Source organism: Mycena indigotica (assembly GCF_014461135.1).
Source record: "Mycena indigotica strain 171206Taipei chromosome Unknown Mind.scaff0011, whole genome shotgun sequence".
Lineage (NCBI taxonomy): Eukaryota > Fungi > Basidiomycota > Agaricomycetes > Agaricales > Mycenaceae > Mycena > Mycena indigotica.
The window spans coordinates 2,162,141-2,182,690 of NW_023503010.1; the positions used below are offsets into that span (position 1 = coordinate 2,162,141).

At 50.6% G+C, this 20,550-nt stretch overlaps 2 protein-coding genes across 2 annotated transcripts; both read right to left on the bottom strand.

Annotated features, from left to right (window-relative positions):
• Positions 1-17,638: 17,638 nt before the first annotated feature.
• MIND_01178300 (Carboxypeptidase) lies at positions 17,639-18,388 on the bottom strand (the record flags this gene model as incomplete). The annotated part of the gene is made up of 3 exons (XM_037368297.1): positions 17,639-17,765; positions 17,836-17,907; positions 17,952-18,388. 3 exons carry the CDS (start codon positions 18,386-18,388, stop codon positions 17,639-17,641), a joined length of 636 nt encoding a protein of 211 aa, XP_037215223.1.
• Positions 18,389-18,743: 355 nt separating this feature from the next.
• On the bottom strand, positions 18,744-19,351 carry MIND_01178400 (Carboxypeptidase; the record flags this gene model as incomplete). The annotated part of the gene is made up of 2 exons (XM_037368298.1): positions 18,744-18,917; positions 18,965-19,351. 2 exons carry the CDS (start codon positions 19,349-19,351, stop codon positions 18,744-18,746), a joined length of 561 nt encoding a protein of 186 aa, XP_037215224.1.
• Positions 19,352-20,550: the final 1,199 nt, after the last annotated feature.

A 20,550-nucleotide genomic window follows, 5' to 3' on the forward strand; every position in this document is an offset into this window, starting at 1 on the left:
CAACGACCACTTACCCCTCTTTCTGCCGCCTCTTGGCGCGGCCAGTGGGACTGCACCTGGAACTGCTGCTTTCCGACGAGCATTCCCAATTTCCTCGAAAACTCCGCCGGCGGTCTCTGCGCAGATCGTCACAACAGGCGACGACCAGTTCACACTTTGGACTAATGGTGTCCAAGTTGGAACCTCGGGGAGTGCAGCAGACGTCTGGAAGAGTGCTGCGACCATTTCTGTGCCACCTGGTACTAGTACGACCACGGCCCCTGTTATTGTCAATGGGACGAATGTACTCGTCCTCGCTGCGACAGCGACAAATGGTGGAACTAACAGCAATCCGGCAGGATTCTTGTTAACGGGCCTCATCGTATACTCGGATACTATCTCAAGCCTGTGTTTTCTACGCCGCAGGTGGATTTGCTGCCATTCAGCTCAACGGAAACCCCATATCTGACCATATCTTGAAGCCTGCTTTCACCAAATACAACACCCGACTACAATATGTCGCGGTCGATGTGAGGAACCTTCTTAACACAGGAAGCTTCAAGCAGTGCGTAGCTTTTCTAGATCGAGTCAAATCTTGGTCGTGAACATTTTTAGACGCCAATGCTTTTGGGGTTGAACGAGGTCGGTCGCGATATGGCATTACGCAGAGGCATATGGTGCTTAGTACTGATCGAAAACTACGATGGTGCATGTTGGCCTTGGCCATTTCATGTGTTTTGACCATGAATCTAGCGAGCTACGAAATTTTTGGCTGGAATACACCCGCATTCGACGACAGTAAATGGAGGGACTGCTCGAAGGGTGTTCTGGTCAATGCGATACAACCCCCAACCAAGCTCGTCGGAAAACTTCTGCCAATAAAGATCACTCAGCCTGTCCCTGGGTTAGTGTTGTTCTTCTTCGTTGAGACCTTGTACTAATCTTGCCGTCAGGCAATATGTGGCTGGATCAAGCTCACCGTCACGAGTCCGAAAGGCAGCTTGGTGACCATCCATTACAGAGAGCTCGGCCTCCGTTTCGTTACATCACGACCAGACGTTCAAGTGCGCTGTGGTCGCGATATCGTCCGATTCTGCTGCGAGGTGGAGCCTGGCTTGAAACGGCTGGTAGTTTTTCCTCATTTTATGCCGATTTATCCTTGAATCTGTCATGTCAGGTTGGCGGTGTCAGATCCCAAGCTTTTTCTCAAGAAATACTCGAGATCTTGTTAGATTCCCATCGGCTTGTCAAAGTCCAAGGCCTGCGGCGCAGGGAGTCACTTGCACGCTGGGTACATATAGGTGACATGACCGGTATCGGTTACAGACAACCCAACGAGAATGCCTATGCGCGACACAGGGGGGAATCTATCCATGACATCGCAGCTCTCTCGCGACAAGGCCTCGTTCGTCGTTGTTAATTGACTCTGCGAGCTTATATTAACCTTCCTCCCAGACCATCGACCTCCTAGTTCTTGCGGCCAAGTCCATCTTCTAAGGTGCTGAGAGTCAATATGTAACTCTGGCTGAGGAGGCAGAACCTTGGCCGTTTGGGACGCTCTGGACTGACCAAATACATTTTGATGCCGATTTCGCAGGACACGTTCTTCATCAATGCTTGCAACTCATTCGGGAGAATTGTCGAGGCCACGATCTCAATTTTTGCGTATGTTGAGTACGGTATCGCCGTATCAACTGAACAAACACCGTCTGGTATGTGAGTCCTCATGCGCTACCTTCGAGATTCAAGCCATAGATGAAAGGTTGTTTGATGGTTGTTCGTGGCATTCAACTATCATGCCCATTCTTGAATCCATCTTCCACAAGACCCCGCTGGCGACGACAACCGGCAGCATGTCCCTTGCTTCAGCCTCAAGCGGCTTGAGTCGAGCCCCATGCAACTGGGCACGGTAGCCCAGGCCGGTGATTTTCCCAACCCTGGTGGAGGTTTTCACCGTTTTGCGTCGAGTGCGTGGATTTTGAAATGGTCAAGGACTCTACTTTCTGGCATCTCGAACGCGTTGCGATAGTTTTCCAGAATGTGTCATTGATAACAAGTGTGAAATTCGATGACGTCTGACAATCATGATTGTGTGTGTTGCTCTCTACCCTCATCCTTGCTGCAGATTCCAGGTGACTCTTGTGCGAGGACTTTGACGACGGACTTCAATGTTATATAGGCTGCAGCGACTGTGTAGGACGCCCAGGCGAAGGGGGTATAATGCGCGTGAGCTGCATCGGAACACAAACCCGCATAACTTCCTCTTTTCAGACCTGTCAAAGGCCCGCCAAGTTGAGGTCGCACTGATTGCATGTCTTCCCGCTACTTACTACAGTGCATTGAAATGAGCCTCTCCCCCATCTTCGCTCTCAACGCTCTCTCTCTCTCTCGCCAGCCATGAATCCCAGTGAAGACAACTTGTCTGGCCACTCTCTTCCGCTTTCGGCTGAACTTGAACGATTCTTTCAAGATATCCTAAGTAATTTGGGCTTCTTACAGGCTACCCCGACGCCACCGGTCTCTCTGGGAAAGCGAAGGAGTGGTCCGCCTCGCAATTCGCACGTCTTCGTCCACCTTTCAGAACTGGTACTCAAAGGAGCTTTCAGAGCCAATCGTGGCGCCTACCAACAAATTGTTGACGCTGGAAAGTTTACTCCGCGTGGGGCGGATGCCTTTTGGGACATGCGACGGGTGCTGGAATATGGCTGTCTTCAATCCTTTGAAGACGCAGGGGTGGAACGTCTAAACGCTGTTCCAGCCAGGTGCGGAGTTGACCGTTTATTGGCAAAGAGTTGACCATTTGCATCTAGTAAATTTGCTGAGCACCATGCTCAAGTCTTTTCTACCATCCTGCCGCTTTGAAGTTTTGCCCGTTCTCCAATGTTGTGGTGCAGGAACAAGTTTACCGACCTCTACAAGAAGGTTCTTCGCGCTTTTGACGACAATTCGAATCCGGATCTGCCGGACTGGGGTTCAGATGCTCTTGACTGGCTCACAGAGTGCGTGATTCGTAGTTTATTAACCTCTAATCAACAAGTCTAGGCGCGTTTTTGGTGACAAATCGGAGGACGATGAAGTTAGCGATGAGTGACCCAGACTCGACGACGCGCAGCCTCTCAGCGATTACCGACACCACAGGACACCATATTCACTTTGCCAGAGTCGAGCGATCGACCAATTGGCGGGGCTTCGGGAAGCGTTGTCGGAGGCACAAGTCTCCGCTCAATTTGGTGATGGATATAGCACGTGCGAAAGAAAGAAAGGCATAGATTGTCCGAGTGGAAGTGATACAAGCAGAATGTAAGAATAGTGGACAAGAATTATGATTACTCGTATGAATCGAATGCACCATGGTACCTGAGATAGAAAAAGCGTGCCGCAACCATAACTGCAGAGCCACGGAAGTAATTGTCGGTGAAAAGGAAGGCCAGAAAGCCCATGTAGCCAATAAAATAGAGCAGGCCAACCCTGGGGTCAAAGGCTACATCTAGACCTGGCAGCAGTGATGAGCAAGGAACAATGAGCAAGTCAAAGACTCACGGTGTACATGTACAACGAGCATAGTATCCGGTAATCCGGTGAGAGGAGACACAAAACGCGTTGGGTTGGTTCGGGGTGGTTGGGATGATAGTGGTTGGTTAGGGAGCGATAGAGTGCGCTGGGAGTTTAAGAATGTTTTGCACAAAGAGACTGTCTCCCAACTGTCTTCTTTGTGCGGGCAGCGAGAACCCTGCCAACGCCCGAAGGCAGACAGACAAAGGGATCATGCAGGGTACTGTCACAGATAGAAAAAAAACACGATGCATGTGTCCTATAGGTTGCGAGGGTGGTGACGACGGGTGAAGACGAGAGACACAGATTGAGATGACTGTGTAGTGTACGACGCTGCGCAGTGGTTGCACGACAGGGAGAACCTTGGCCGCTGTGTACGACACTTGACGGTGGGGAAGAAGACGAAGGCGTGGTTTGATGAAATCACACCACGGGTACTAATCCAGGCTAGCGGGTAGCGGGTTGCGGGTTGCGGGTTACCCATCAAATCTTACCCTCGAGGGTGGAACTGAGAAAGGTCAGCGAGTGTCATTGCAGAGCAAAGGATGCACTGACCTGATCATAGGTCATGGTTTCCACGGTCGAACAAGTAGCGCGACTATTTTATTCCTCTAGTTGATAACGCGGCGGTAGAGTTGTAAATTCCTGCAGGCCAGAAGGAGAAGTGAGCCCGAGCATAAGCAGCTTGATTGTTGATACTGAAAGTAAGTGTTGAGAGACGGGAATAGAACAATGGTGTTGAAAACTCACCTCCAGCGTATCGCTAGCGCACGCGACAGAAGGAATCAGGACGACCCCATCTCAGTAGTTGAAAAACGCCGCCCGGCGTCTGGCGCAAACACCTGCGAGAAGAATGAGTTTTGACAAGACAAGAAAATTGACGCAGAAAGTGCTTACATAAGCACGCCGCGGAGATTCCAGGCGCATTTTCGACCACGATAGATTCCGACTTCAAGTTGGGATGTTGTTCAGTGCAAGTTGACGCTTGATCACAAATTCGACTCCGCCAATAACGTAGACATTATTGTCGCGTTCAAGTCCAGAACTTGAATTGAGCGCCGACTCCGACTACTAACGTTGTCGCACAACGACTGGGCCTCGGAGTCGGTGGAGCTAATTTCGCGGCCTTTCTTGCTTACGGCCTACCCGGAAGCAAAAGAAAGCTGCGATGACTGCCGAAATGACCGCAAGCCCTCCGATTACCCCACCAGCGATGGCTCCCGATGAACATTGGATGAGGAAGAATGGCCTGATGAATTTCCACGTTCGAGGAGATGAGTTTGTTGGTGAAGAAGGCGATGGTGCTTGTAGACAGAACGAATGTGATGGGCCTTGTAGGCGGAAATGTAGCAATTAGCGGGGCCCAGAGGTGACATTGGCCGAGGGCCAGGTGAAGGTGGCGTCAAGTAAGTCAGAGACTCAAATTTGCATCGTCAAGAACTCGGGGTCGGGCTTCTGTGTCCGCTCACTGCTAACACTCTGAGATTTCGTAGAAGTTTTTGAAGGAGCTAGAGCTTGGGTGACTCCCGTATTTGTGATTGGAATGTAGAGGGTTGTGGTTGTCTACTGAAGCGCCGCCAAACATGACGCAAGAGAAGTTCGCCAGGTAGAAAAGCGTTGTCGATCCTTGGTTTGAGAGTGGGGAAGACGACAGCGAAGTCTTTTCGTCTAGATTGTCGTCGTGGTGGAATTTACCAAGGGGAGAGATAGAGGATATTCCTGCAGCACTATTGGTCAGACAACGGAGATGGACCGGACTGGTAACTCAACTGCTGGCGCAGGAGAAGCCCGAGCTTGTTGGGTTGGGGCTATTGCGGTCGGTGAGAGGCTCGGCGTATGCGCCTGAGACCTCATGTGGTTGCTGTCTGGAATGGCGGGCGGGGAGAGAAATGAGAGAGGTCACGGTCGTGATTTCGTGACCCTCTCAGCACGCTCCCTTCTGCTTCGATCTCCCATACGGTGATGGTGCCAGCTGCATACAGCGGTCCAGCCTAAGGCCTAAGGACCCACCAGCTCATCACCGCGGTCGGCTATCTGTCCAACAATTTCAAGTATCGACGGCGGATTACATGATTGGAGGCGTTGTAGCCAATCACGTAAGCAACCAAGCTCCGTCCAAGGCAGACGACCAAAGGCAATTAATTTTTTTTGGCCTTCCGTTCATTTTAACTTGCTATTCAAACCTCCAACCAGACTTTTCTATGCCGACTCGATGGCTGCTTGTCGAACTCAAGAACCGCTAGACCCGGTGCTAAAACTCGAGTATGTTGGCCCGTTGTCGCTCTTACTGATTGCCCGACGCGTCTTGGGCGTGGAGACTGGGCAGTATATAGCGGGCTGCATATATCTACCTGTCCCTTGCACCATATTGCTGCCAGCTCCGAACTTAAGCTCGACGTCGCGTTGCCAGCGGGTCCGACATGTACTCGGACAATCCTCGGGCGACGATCGGCCAGCAAGTACTATCCTCAAACTACTCCCTACCTCCTGACCACGGCTAATCAACACTCCGCTCACAATCCTCGACGAGGTACTTAGCTCTCTGAGGAGGCAGTATTACCGCATTACAAACAAACAAACGTCCGTTCACCTTGTTGTAGGCTGACCTGCGCTAACGAACATCCAGACTTCAACTCCAACAGAATACATAGCGACCAAGAACTCTGCAGACCTAGACGCATACGTCAGGCTGCTCCTTCATCCAGCTCACAGGTTGTTTTCCGCCGCTGCTTCACCGATATCGCCGGGTGTTTACCGCCAGGCGACACAAGTCACTCGACGCGTTTGTTGTGTATATTCTCAGCTGGGTAAAGCGGGCCTCATATCTCTGCCTGCTAGTCCACTGGTATCACGTCCCGCGTCGAAAATGAGTTTCATGTCGCGTCCCCAACGGGTCCGATAAATATTTACTTGACCATCATCAGCGGCGAACACGTGCTATGTATCAATTCTTCACTGCATCAACAGGACCAGGCTCCGATAATCATATAGCCGTAACACTAGACGTTTCCCTGCCACCTTCCCTCCCTATCACTCCCATTGCATCAATGGAGATTAACATGGCCAGGACAAGACGGACAACGAGCGAGCAAAGCAAAAAGAGGGACGCAGATAGAACCCCGTGGGAGCTCTCGGTGGACAGAAGCGGTGGAAGCTTTACTTCGATGACCCTGCCCAGCCGATGCACTCCCCCCCCCGCCTGGTTTGCTTACTTTCACAAATGAGTCTCCTCGGACCCCAATTCAACGGCATGCCGAATTGTTGGACCCAATGGACGCCTGCGTCGGACGGGGTGGTCTCTTAACTTCGACATCTTGCCAGAACTCTATCCTCCAGTGCAAGAATGGCTCCGTTCCAAGTCAAGAAAGCTAACGCCCTCGAAACTTACCGGGTTTTTGCAGATCTAGACGTGGGTTGGATGCTGGAAGGTACGGCTATGCAGTTTATCGGGGAAAAGTAGATGTGGGGACTGTTCTGGCTGCTTTCTGCTAGTCTACGTAGTCAGTTTGGGTCAATAAAAATACTAAGTAGTCGCTCGTGCAATCACATGGGCGTGAATATTAATTATGTAATGACCTGGCGTGACGATTCGACAATAAGTATTCTTAACAAAAACACCTTCTTCCAGAACAGTGGCAGAACCAAGGCAGAACATGCCCAACCTTTTAGCTCGCAATACAAGCCACAGTCACGAGCTGCGCACCACTCTTCATTCTTTTCTTCCACTACGACTCCTTCGATTGGATGGCTCGGACGTCTAGAGGAGCCAAGGTATGGCCTATAATCTCATGTTTGCCCCATACTCAACTGCTCTCTTTCGCTAGGCTGCCTCACCTAAGTAAACGGTCCAGTATGCTCTCACTATGACTGAATTCTGTTCAGGAAAAAAGACCAGGGCTTGACATACCGCCAACGGGTTATTTGTCGCAAACTACATTCCCTCCACCAATTCACTCAAGGGGAAATTGCGATAGCGGTGGGCAGGCCTCTGATTACAGTACGGAGAGCCCTTAGAAATCGGTGCGACCTGCGTCCGAAAGCAAAGTATCAAAAGGCAGTCGACAATCTTTGCCACGACTCCCGCATTCTGCAGGGTAATATAGCCCTTTACGATGAAATACTCGTGCGTGATTTTAGTTTCAAGTTCAGCCTTTGGCACGGCTCATATCTGAATCACAGAAGAGAGCCCAGAGGAACAAAAACACAAACCTTCAGCGCGGTCGCTCTGCAAAAAAACGACAAGTTCAGCGTACAATGCCTCTGGACCCAGAATCTGAATCCGAGGAAACGCCTGCGACAGATTTCGCAGCTCAGCGTAGCTCAATGCCCAAGAGGGGTCACTTGATCGCCAAAAACCGTCGTTTCATTGCAAAAACAGACTCAGCCCCGTCCCCAGAATCAGACTCGGACAACTCTGACCAAGTCCCCATGGCAGATCAAGAACAGTCTTGGATTGATTCCGGCCTCCGTGCTGGCGACCCAGATGGAAACGTCCATGGAATGTTAAGCTCGACCAACTCTGTCGAGGGTCGGCGTCAACAAGGAATGTCAACTGTGCGGACCATTATTGGGAGTTTGTGGGCTGTATTGCGCTCTGTTTGCTGATTATGGACATACGTATCAGAAGAATTGCTAGCTGGTAGTACTATGTTGTGAGGCTAAGTTGCCAAATTTTACTCTGCATCCGAGTCGATAATTTATCCTCGTTAAGCTATGAGCAATTAGTGGTGATGCTACCTTGCGACACCCGGTCTTCGCAAGTTTCTGGTCCCCCGAACACGCACCTTTACAATCAGATTGAGAACGTCTGCGAGCACCAGTCAGCATGAGCTCCACCAAAGATTCCATGTGACATGCGTTGTTCCAGGCGTTGTCGCCAACGATACCAAGGATCCGAAAAGCGATATGTCATCGAATAGCCAGATGTGCTCAGCCACACACACCCATTCCTCAATATCGACCAACGAGTCTGAGATACCTCTTGCTAGATTATATCTGGTGTAAGAAACTCGTCTTCAAGTTAGTAGGTCTTAACACTAAAGTGAAAGTACTTGCATATCCAGGAGAAAAGTCCCTTGGTAGGGGTCCGAGTCCGAAAAGCGAAATTTCCACATGAAATGCTCTACCTCAAAGTCAACCATTGGTCCACCTAAAGAAAGCATACCGTAACATCATGAAGCCCATACTCCTTCGGAATATCATGTTTTGTCAAGAAACTGGAGGCATCGAGGACACATATAATTGGGCGGCCATGCGGCAACAGGTGAAGTTCCATGCCTCTTCAAAATCTAACGATTCAATGAGGAAGTCTGGGTAAAGGTCGTGAGTCACTTTATCGCCGCAGACGACAGTGTCCCCCTCCACGAACGTTCATAAAATGACTCGAAAATCTTGTCTGTACGGATCTCGGGGTTACTCGGATCGTCAACCTACATCAGCGGAGAGCTCGAGAAAGATATCCGCACCAACCGTGACCATGAATCCAACGAACACGCCACCTTTTTTTGGAATGGCCGATGAGCGACGAGCATTGAGATTTGAGGCTGAAGGACGGACAGAGCTGAGCACCGTATAACGCTGCAGCGGTTGCAAGATCGCAAAGCCTCTACAGCCAGTCTCCACGCCAAAAACGCGTCGGACAATCAGTAAGAGCGCCGCCAGGTAGCATTGATTGGAAAGAAAGGCATAGATTGTCCAAGTGGAAGTGATACAAGCAGAATGCAAGAGAAGTGGACAACATGGTACGTGAGATAGAAAAAGCGTCCCACAACGATGACTGCAAAGCCACGGAGATAATTGTCGGTGAACAGGAAGGCCAGAAAGCCTATGTAGCCAATGAAATAGATCAAGTCTTCCATGGGGTCAAAGGGTACGTCCAGATCTAACAGCAGTGATGAGCAAGGAACAATGAGCAAGTCAAAGACTCACGGTGTACATGTACAACGAGCATAGTATCCGGTAATCCGGTGAGAGGAGACACAAAACGCGTTGGGTTGGTTCGGGGGTGGTTGGGATGATAGTGGTTGGTTAGGGAGCGATAGAGTGCGCTGGGAGTTTAAGAATGTTTTGCACAAAGAGACTGTCTCCCAACTGTCTTCTTTGTGCGGGCAGCGAGAACCCTGCCAACGCCCGAAGGCAGACAGACAAAGGGATCATGCAGGGTACTGTCACAGATAGAAAAAAAACACGATGCATGTGTCCTATAGGTTGCGAGGGTGGTGACGACGGGTGAAGACGAGAGACACAGATTGAGATGACTGTGTAGTGTACGACGCTGCGCAGTGGTTGCACGACAGGGAGAACCTTGGCCGCTGTGTACGACACTTGACGGTGGGGAAGAAGACGAAGGCGTGGTTTGATGAAATCACACCACGGGTACTAATCCAGGCTAGCGGGTAGCGGGTTGCGGGTTGCGGGTTACCCATCAAATCTTACCCTCGAGGGTGGAACTGAGAAAGGTCAGCGAGTGTCATTGCAGAGCAAAGGATGCACTGACCTGATCATAGGTCATGGTTTCCACGGTCGAACAAGTAGCGCGACTATTTTATTCCTCTAGTTGATAACGCGGCGGTAGAGTTGTAAATTCCTGCAGGCCAGAAGGAGAAGTGAGCCCGAGCATAAGCAGCTTGATTGTTGATACTGAAAGTAAGTGTTGAGAGACGGGAATAGAACAATGGTGTTGAAAACTCACCTCCAGCGTATCGCTAGCGCACGCGACAGAAGGAATCAGGACGACCCCATCTCAGTAGTTGAAAAACGCCGCGCGTCTGGCGCAAACACCTGCGAGAAGAATGAGTTTTGACAAGACAAGAAAATTGACGCAGAAAGTGCTTACATAAGCACGCGCGGAGATTCCAGGCGCATTTTCGACCACGATAGATTCCGACTTCAAGTTGGGATGTTGTTCAGTGCAAGTTGACGCTTGATCACAAATTCGACTCCGCCAATAACGTAGACATTATTGTCGCGTTCAAGTCCAGAACTTGAATTGAGCGGCGACTCCGACTACTAACGTTGTCGCACAACGACTGGGCCTCGGAGTCGGTGGAGCTAATTTGCGCGGCGTTCTTGCTTACGGCCTACCCGGAAGCAAAAGAAAGCTGCGATGACTGCCGAAATGACCGCAAGCCCTCCGATTACCCCACCAGCGATGGCTCCCGATGAACATTGGATGAGGAAGAATGGCCTGATGAATTTCCACGTTCGAGGAGATGAGTTTGTTGGTGAAGAAGGCGATGGTGCTTGTAGACAGAACGAATGTGATGGGCCTTGTAGGCGGAAATGTAGCAATTAGCGGGGCCCAGAGGTGACATTGGCCGAGGGCCAGGTGAAGGTGGCGTCAAGTAAGTCAGAGACTCAAATTTGCATCGTCAAGAACTCGGGGTCGGGCTTCTGTGTCCGCTCACTGCTAACACTCTGAGATTTCGTAGAAGTTTTTGAAGGAGCTAGAGCTTGGGTGACTCCCGTATTTGTGATTGGAATGTAGAGGGTTGTGGTTGTCTACTGAAGCGCCGCCAAACATGACGCAAGAGAAGTTCGCCAGGTAGAAAAGCGTTGTCGATCCTTGGTTTGAGAGTGGGGAAGACGACAGCGAAGTCTTTCGTCCAGATTGTCGTCGTGGTGGAATTTACCAAGGGGAGAGATAGAGGATATTCCTGCAGCACTATTGGTCAGACAACGGAGATGGACCGGACTGGTAACTCAACTGCTGGCGCAGGAGAAGCCCGAGCTTGTTGGGTTGGGGCTATTTGCGGTCGGTGAGAGGCTCGGCGTATGCGCCTGAGACCTCATGTGGTTGCTGTCTGGAATGGCGGGCGGGGAGAGAAATGAGAGAGGGTCACGGTCGTGATTTCGTGACCCTCTCAGCACGCTCCCTTCTGCTTCGATCTCCCATACGGTGATGGTGCCAGCTGCATACAGCGGTCCAGCCTAAGGCCTAAGGACCAGCTCATTTCCGCGGCCGGCTATCTGTCCAACTGGACTCCGACTCCAACAATCTCAAGCATCGACAGATTACATGATTCACGGTGATGTAGCCAATCACGTAAGCAACCGCGCTGCGTCCAATCCAACTGCGCTTAACTGCCACAGCCAATTTTTTTGGCTTTCCGATACATATGCCATTCAAACTCCAAACCACACTTTCCTCCTATGCGGGCTCAATGGCTGATTGTCGGACTCAAGAACCGCTATGACCCGGTGCTAAAACTCGTGTATGCTTTTTTTTTTTCAGTATGCTTTTTGCCAGATTTCTCAACGCATTCCTTGCAGCTTGGACTCTTTCTGCACTTCTAAGCCTCTCAGGTTGCCTCTCGCTGATGGGGGCGCTGCCGTCGCATCAGGACGACCGATCGTAGGTCACGCATAGGGGCTTTTTCAGCCTTTTTTCCCTTCATTTTTGTCGTCTCGTCTCGCTGGCCATCGACTCGCACGCTCATCCGGCAGACCTAAAATGTCCAACGAGCTCATTGACATAGATGCAGGATTGGCATCAATCGACCTGCAGTCTTGGATGGGCAAGCCATAGCCCGACAAACCACCCGATGGCCTCCTAGCTCGCTCATCTGACATCGTCACTGGGTCAGCATCAAACTGGTTCAGCCGCGACACCCCATGTACCTCCATCAGCAGCATACTCTTCCATCGAGGGAAGTCATTCAACGCCTACTGGAAGTGTTGGGCCAGTTCTGGCTTGACGGATATCGGTCCATCGTTGACCCTCGATGCAACAACGGTCAAGACCGTTTTCCTCTCTGGACTCTCAAGCTATGGCTTGAGCTGGGCTCGCACAAGCGTCTTGGCGGTCTGCTTTCGCTTATCTGCGTCGTCAAGCAGTACCTGAAGCACCGAAGTCGACACGAAAGGCGGCGGAGGAGATGTTGGGGCTACTGGAGAAAATTGGGTTGTGGAGAGCCAATTGGGGCAACGGGACTCCAAGCGACAAGTCTCATTCGATTATTTGGCAAGGCCTGGCTGTCGGAGGAACAAATAACACTTCAAGTACAGCGAGCGACTAAAAATGGATGCCCCAAATCCGGTCTTCGAGTGGCGTTCGCACCACTGCTCTTCACCAACAAGCTTGTCCAAACTTCTGTCCAGCGGAGCTACCATGATGAGCGGGTCCCAGATGCTGTCATGAGAAAGGTCGAAGAAGAAGTCTACCGGGAGGATGTTGATGTCCTCTATGCACCGGCGCATGTCCAAACCAATGGCTCCCATCCCCTCTCCCTCCACAACGGTTTCCCAGTCTCTTAGTTACTTCTATACCTGTAATCTTTCTCGTACAATAGAGTTCTGCATGTAGCTTTTAGTGTCTCAATCCAATTTCTTTCGACTGCCCTAATTTTGAACTTGTTTCTGTTATCGACAACTCTTTGTAAATATCTTTGTACATCCGGATACTCCCCGTAAACCGATGTCAAGGTTGACTGAATCGTTTCCAGCATATGGGCAGCAATAGTTTATTGACTATGTACAACTTGAATTCAAGTCAAGCACCTGGAATGTTTTCAAGCTTTGTGAAGCGCTTCATACTCTGATGAGCACGATGCTTCCGGCTCCTTTTCCATGCCCGCAGTTTTTCGATTGCTTCTTCATCCTTATACACGATGGCCATATCCTCCAGCTCCATATCCGACATCCCACCCTTCTCGACCCATCGGAGGACGGACGCGTTGAAGTATTGACAGAAGAGATATTGTTGCTCTCCCTTCTGGACAGGTACAAATCCGTAAGCTCGGGTACCACTGGGTATGACGAAGGTGCTTCCGCATTTTAGGGGAATAAGCCGTTGGTCGTCGTGAAGAATAAGATGTCCCCCCAGTTCCGAGTTCCAGTCACCGTATACGGTGCAAACACTCGGCTCCCCAGGACGAATGAACCAGTCCTTGGTAGCCCTGTCTGAGCCATCTCCAACCAACCGAAGCTCGCATGTCGGAAGGACCGTAGAATTGAACGGGAATTGTAGCTCGTATTGCTTTTGATAAACCACAAGGTCATCGAACGCACTCCGAAGAACGGCATAGATATCTGGAAAGTATTGCGCAAGGATATCTAAGAGACAAGGATGAGTGTCCCTCCGGATATGAACGTTGAGGGCAAGCCACACTTACCATTCTGATAAGCGGAGGCTAGCTTCAGAGTGTCGTGGTTTGTGATATCGCAGACCCTTGTCGTCAATAATGGGCTGGGTTCTATGGTGACCGGATGCTGGTAATAAAGTCAGTTGTGATCCGGAAAACGGCAAAAAATGAAAAGCTGCATACGGGAAAGAGTTCGGCTGATCCTTCCAAACAGGCAAAGCCAATACCCCAGCGTAAAGTTCCGTTGGCCCAAGCAGAACAACGAGCAAGCAGATTCAGGACGCGTGAAAATTGACCCGAGGTAGCTTCCCACTCCTCAGCAAGGCAATTTGGCCCTTGGGTGATAAGCGCAATGACAAATCCCTTGTCGTCAAGGAGTGGGGTAGGACGGGAGCTGGAAGTTCATAAGGAAACAGAAAGAAGGCAAATCACCACTGACTCGTCGATTTCGGCTCTGCAACACTGATACAGATATTCCATAATGGGCAGAATGTTTCTTGGAGGAGAAGAAAGAGGTGGTCGGCGAGCTCGGCGAACGAGTGTCGAACTAGGGATGCTTACTGAGGCATTAGAGGTCCCAGACCCCGACGCCTCAGCTTGCAGAACACTCCCACCAGTTGATATGGACACGTTTGCTGAGCCACCTTCACTTGTCGCAAGAGCAGTTGTCGACACCATTGTCCGGGGACCAGAACGACGGGGACTTGCGTAGGTTTTTTGTGTGATATGAGATAAAGGGGTTGCTGTGGAAGACCGCCACTCAGGTGTGTCGAGAGGCTGAGTGTAAGATGGGACTGGGCTACTCTGAGCCGTGTCTTCGATATCGGAGTCCTCGTCCTCTTGGGAAAGAGCTTGGATGATATTATCTTCATTCGAAGGAGTCAGCGGATTATAATTCGAGGGAGGTTTGACCTTGAATCTGGTTATTTCTGCAATAAATGGCAAGAAAAGACGGACTGTAGCTCGAAAATAGTCGTCGTAATCTTCCAAGTACTTGTAGATTCGGTGTTGGCGACGAAGCCCATCGGCGAATAAACTCGCCGAGTCTTCGGGATAGATTGGAGGAGCAGGAAGATCGCGTTTAAAAGCGAAGTCTGTTTGAGAACGAGTGAAGTAGCGTTTGGGCGGATTGTGTTATCGAAAGAGGCCATTTAGGCAGTTATGCTGACAAGAGGAAAATAAGGTGGCGATGTTTTGGGTTTGGATTTATCGATATATAGGCGTCTTGCTTTAGATGCTTAAGTCTTGACTTTTGTACTCGAGCCTTGAGTACAAACTCAAGCGACACGACAGTGACCATGTGCACGTGGTGTGATGCTTCTGCCGTTTTTGGTCTTCGAAACCTACATATATAGCCAAATCTTGGGAGTCAGGGATGAGGTGTGTGCATGATCCATCTTTTGTCCTTTGCGCTACTCTCTCATACATATCGGTAGTGAGCTCCGAATGTCCTTCTTCACCTCCAAAGTCGCCCGCCCTCTCCTCCGACTCTGGCAAGTCTCTCCATTTGAATCAAACAGTGCTGACGACTTTTTTAAAGACTCTTCTGGCTGGGGTAGTCGTCGAGGTTGTTAAGTTGTCGCTGCTGTCATGCATTCTTGCGCTGCTGACCGCGCCTAGAAGAGACCTTGGTCGCCGTCAATGCCGTCTTGTCCGGGTTGAATCCGCTCGGGTGGACCGCGGTTGTTGTTGGAGTCGGCGTTGGTCTGTATTTAAATTGCGGGCCGAGTTCGTCATTGCAGTCAGTTTTGGGGATAATTGAGTATGTTGGTCCGCTATGACTTGCCTAAAACTCACCTGTTTCTGCAAGCTACCGCAAGACTCGCATCGTCTCCGGCTTGAATCGGCACATAAGAAGCGGGATTGTTGTTGTCGTAGCTGTAGACTTAGTTGAAGACGGCACTGAGTGGCCGAGTGAGTTTGAGATGGTGCCTGAGTGCTTGCCGGCTTGCCAGATGTAGCCTGGGCGTCAAGGAGGAAGTCAATCGAGATTGGTCACACAAAATTCGTGACTTGTCGACAATCTTTCCTTGGGCTTACGACACACAGTCCGTCTTTCGGCTATGCACTCACACCTGCTTGCTTACGCTCCTGCAGCCCAGCACTCGCCTCATCGCACGCGAATCGGGCTGAGAGGTGTGGATTTCAAGTCATACCCTCTCTGTTTTGTTGACTCAATTCTTCTGCAGCGCGTTCTTCAACTTCGAACTGGGCAACGCTGTCGATGGGCACGGGTGGGAATGGGACTGTGGAGCAACGAGTGGCGGTTTTCTTTTCGGTTCCGAGGTACGTGGCCAAAACATATTGACAACGACGGAGTGTGCTTACCCTTCTTCCAGCATCCTTCACCACCACCACGTTCCAATTAGAGGGGGTGACGGCTGGTTGGGGACTCATAGTCGCTGCTGTCATAAGGTGTGCGTTGCTCGTTCATGCTATCCATGACATTTTTGAAAGCTCAACGCAGTCTTGCTCCGATTAGGCAGCACACACGAGCCTTTACTGAACGAACCCGCCCTCCCCCATAGGCCTCGAAATCCTTCTGCCAAGCCAACAAGGTCAGTCTCTGCCTTGATTATGTTGCAATTCTGGCTCATTTCTCGCGGCAGACACCCCCAAATGGATGGTGAATTTGCTTGCATTGCTACGCTTACGTAAGCACTTTCTGCGACACTTTTTTTGCGTTTTAAACGTCACTTTTTTTGCAGGATTTTGCCGCCGGAGGCGTGAATAACGCCCTGGACTGAAGGTCACGCACTCGTGGCAACATACCGCGTCCTCTGGAGGCTGTTGTGGTTTGCGGACGCGACCCATGCGCCGTTAGGCGCCTCACATTCTTTCTTTTCGCGCCAAGGTCGGTCTCCGGCTTGGACCTGTCCATTTTCTGGCTCATTTTGCGCGGCAGACACGCCCAAATGGGTGAAAACAACGCTAAATTTGTTTGGATAGCTACCCATTACGTAAGCATTTTCTGCTTCATTTTTAAGACTCAATTTTTGGCAGGATTTTGCCGCCGGAGACGAAGAAGCCGGCCTGGACTTGAACTTCACGAGCTCCCGGCAACGACTCTCTTCCTCTGGCGGCCTCCATTGATTGCGAACGCGAGCAATGCGCCGTAAGGCGCATCGAAAACATGGCGGAAGTGAGTGAGCTATTCACTATCTGAGTCTGTCATCTAAAGAGCTTTGACAGATATGGAGCGCGAGCCACTGTAAGGCAATATTGCCGACATCGTCGGGGAGCGCAAAGGGTGCGCCGTCAGGCGCCCAGAATCAATATGGCTGCCACCAACTCCGTTCGTTAACGCCATCTCTCGTCGTTGACTGTGAGCCGACCAGCGTCCATCAGGCATTTCGTCCGCGCCATCCCCGCTTCACCCAACGAACCAGCACATGTGAGTCTGGAGCTTGTCACTACTTGCTGTGGATGCTGACTGTGTTTGCTAGTCTGCAGCGACTCGATTCGGGGCAATTGCTCAAAATATCGCGAAGGTGAGTTTCCGGGACATGATGTCTTGTTATGCAATTCCACCAACTTTACAGTTGTGAACTTTAGACTATTGCGTTGAGTTTTCGCGTTTTTAGGCGGAATGGTCGGCGCCACTGTCCAAGGTAAGTTTTCCGTTCCTGACTTGATGCTGCATTTGTTTACCTTGCGTCAGACCTATTTTGCGGACGAACTGTCTTACTTGTGCAGCGCGCCACGCCTGCGAGTCGAGGAGAACAACGACGCGTAAGTCGCTTTTGATGTTTGCGAGTACTATACCTGATTGACCTGCAGTTGTTCCTGTATCACCTTCTTGTTGGGCGACGACGTTGACGCGGGAACGCGAGGCGCACAAGCAGGCGTCGGAGTTAGAGCTGTGTCTGGATGCTGTTTTCTCGAAAGTGAGTTTTCAGGCAATCGTGTCTCGTTATTCATGCTAACTACTTTACAGTTTTGTCACGGTGGTGAAGGATATTTGACGAGAATGTAGTAGGTCTTAAATTGCATCAGCCGAAGTGAAATATCCTCCAGAAGGGAAATCACGCCGACTTTAGCATTAAGTTCCCGACATCGTCGGTAGCCATGCGCAGTGGCCGGCCGAGTGTTGCCCAAAGCTGCCACTCAAGATTCAGTTCAGACACGAAGCAAAACTGGACATGAACACGTCTGTCGTTGGAAATGTGAGGAGTACAAGAGTTTGCAATAAGATATGATATGCTATGTGTGAGTTACTGACAAGGGGGAATTGGAGATCCAGCGGCTGAAGAGGTCAAGCGCAGCCTCGGGCTGGTCCAACGGAACCATATGTCTTGGGAATGATTAGGTTTACACTTGAAAAGAATCGAGACATACCCGGCATCAAACACAGTAACGAAAGTAACATTTCCGGCCGTACCGCCCGGCCGACCGGACCGAGCCCCGCAAGCTGGCCCGTGGAGTGGGTTATCCATGGTACAGGTTGCACACATCATGTGCGCGTTGCCTGCATATATGAGCAGCCTGACGCCACCGTTGACGAGGTCCGTCAGGAGCTCCGCGCTGTTGTGTCCGCCGTCGCCCTGGAAAAGGAAGGCTTGGTTGATTTCCATGTTGCACGAGGCAAAGTTGCGGCTCGGGTCGACGCCAAGCGCGACTTTGTTGGCTGGCTCGTTCATCCATGATTCAATCCAGTTGACCTCCCGGTAACAGAGGTCGCCGTCCTTGGAGCGGTCGCATTTCTTGCGTACGTCATAGACGTTGACACCCGTTTGCATGATCGGGCCATACAACTGGGAGTTGCAGTAAAGCATCGCAGGAACACAGGTAAATTTTTGTTATACTTCAAGTTGTAGCACGACTGGAGCATCCGTTGGCAAGTTGGAACTTTGCTTCGTAGTCTGTAGAGCTGTGCACTGGGGTCCTTCAGGGTCGTCATAGACGGGGAAAGGCCCGGAACAGGCATACTCAGCCACAGTGCCCATCTGAGTATAAGGATCGGTTTGTCCATTGCCAATGAGCAGAGATTCGAGATTGATCTTCTTGAGACTTGGGTTCGGGGCTGCTGTAAGTTGTTGGCTTGCCAGATAACGCTAGCAATGATGATATTGGGAATCTGGAATCAATGTTAATAATACCTTCAGAAAAAGACGAAAGACTTGCGTAAGTTCAACCTGCATAGCTCTCGCCACTGATATGAAAGGGTTGCTTGGAGTACTCGGGGAATCGCTGGAGGAAGAGCTCAAGGAATGCATAGACATCCTTGCCGGCAAGAGGGCTGTTGTTGACAGTCGTGCCGTCCTCAGCATACGAGAACCCGACGTTGACAGGCTGGTCGAGGAACTGAATGTGTTGTCAAACAGCCAGAAGAGGCTGCATTTGGAACTCACAATCATGTTGGCGTTGGAATTCCAGCTGTGAGGGTTGAAAGTCGTGTTCTTGCCGTCGTCAGCAATAGAGCATGGGCCCAGTTCAAACAGCAAGCCAGTCGAGCTGGAGCAGCCGGGTCCGCCATTGAGCCAGAGAACGAGAGGATCCGTAGAGGGAGAGTTGCGTGACTCGAAAAACCAGAAGAACAAATGCTTGTCTTCAGCGCGCCGATATCGAGGTAGGCTCATGATCAGGTAGCCGGATATTTGGTTCACACTGGGGTCGCACAGAGCGGTTGGCTTTGTGACCCTCAATTGGTGCTCCTCGAACACGGGGTGCGAAACAAGCTCGTCTGCAAGGGCGAATTCAAGTTCCGTATCGTGGAGATAAGAGAGGACTATGCACATAAGAGCTCGTTCTGCTTGAAATACTTACTCTCTGCCGTCGTGAATCCACTTCTGTAGGCACCTGTACACGGGGTTTTTTTTAAAAAAGCCTTCTCATTACCAGTGTGAATGTTTTTAAAAAATGCCTCTAATTTATGCCCCTGCCAAAAGGTGGATTTTATATAGGGAAATGAGAGATCAAAAAAAGGTTTAAAAAGTTGAAAGGCCATGTCAGGGTGGGCAGTGTGGTAGCTATAAGGCCCCAGACCTGACGTGTGGAAAATTCCTTAAGTATGGGGAAAATACTGAGTAGGGGAAAGGCCAAAAAAGATGAAAAAAAATGTTGATGGGAGTTTGACAGCGTGGATTTTATTCAAATGAGGGGACAACTTGTAAATCACTGATGTTTTTTAAAAATGTTAATCTTCTAATTACAAGGGATCTTTTTAAAAAAAACCCCGTATACGCCTGCTGTAGGTTTCTTCTTGCCGCGGAGAATGGCCTTGGTAGCGTCGTTGAGCAGTGTGCTGACTGTGTTATTGGATGATAAACGGGCGCGGTAGAGGCCCAGAACAACCTGCTCTCCAGTTGGAGACGCTGAAGAGAGCGAAAGGGAGAGAGGGAGTGGGAGGACCCTCATGGTTAGAGGTTGCGATCACTCGACAATGTGATTCGGAGGCGCGTCATACGAAGTACAATTAATTTTTGTACAATCCAGCATTGAGTCCAGGGGAGACTATTCGGCACAGTGTCGAGTAAGCGATCAACGGCGAACAAACTCGGCGTCTCAGCCTCGTGGAGACAGCCTGTGGAATTCGCGTAGCTCTTGTATATACATCCCCGCCGGATCTCCTCCTCCCCGGCGCCGCATCCGCACACGCTCCTGTTCCTCGGCCGCAGGCTCCCACTGGACTCCACGGCTCCCGGCACCCAGACGCGGTCACGTGACGCTAAATCTCACAGATTCGCACTTAGCGTTCCCTTCTTAGATTCTTATTTTGCCGCTGAAAATGGTCAGTGTCTGGTTCAGGGCTTAAACGCGCTAATTAAGGGATTCCAACGCGTGTCCTGGGTAGCCATTCCCATTCTGCAGTTATTGCAGTGTCCGTGTGTGGTTCCCCCTTCACAGCAAAGGTAACAAAAAACAAAAGACGGAGGTGAAGACCCCACGGGATGTACAGTCCAGCGCCGCTTCCGAGACTTGGGCGTGAAAAAGCTGG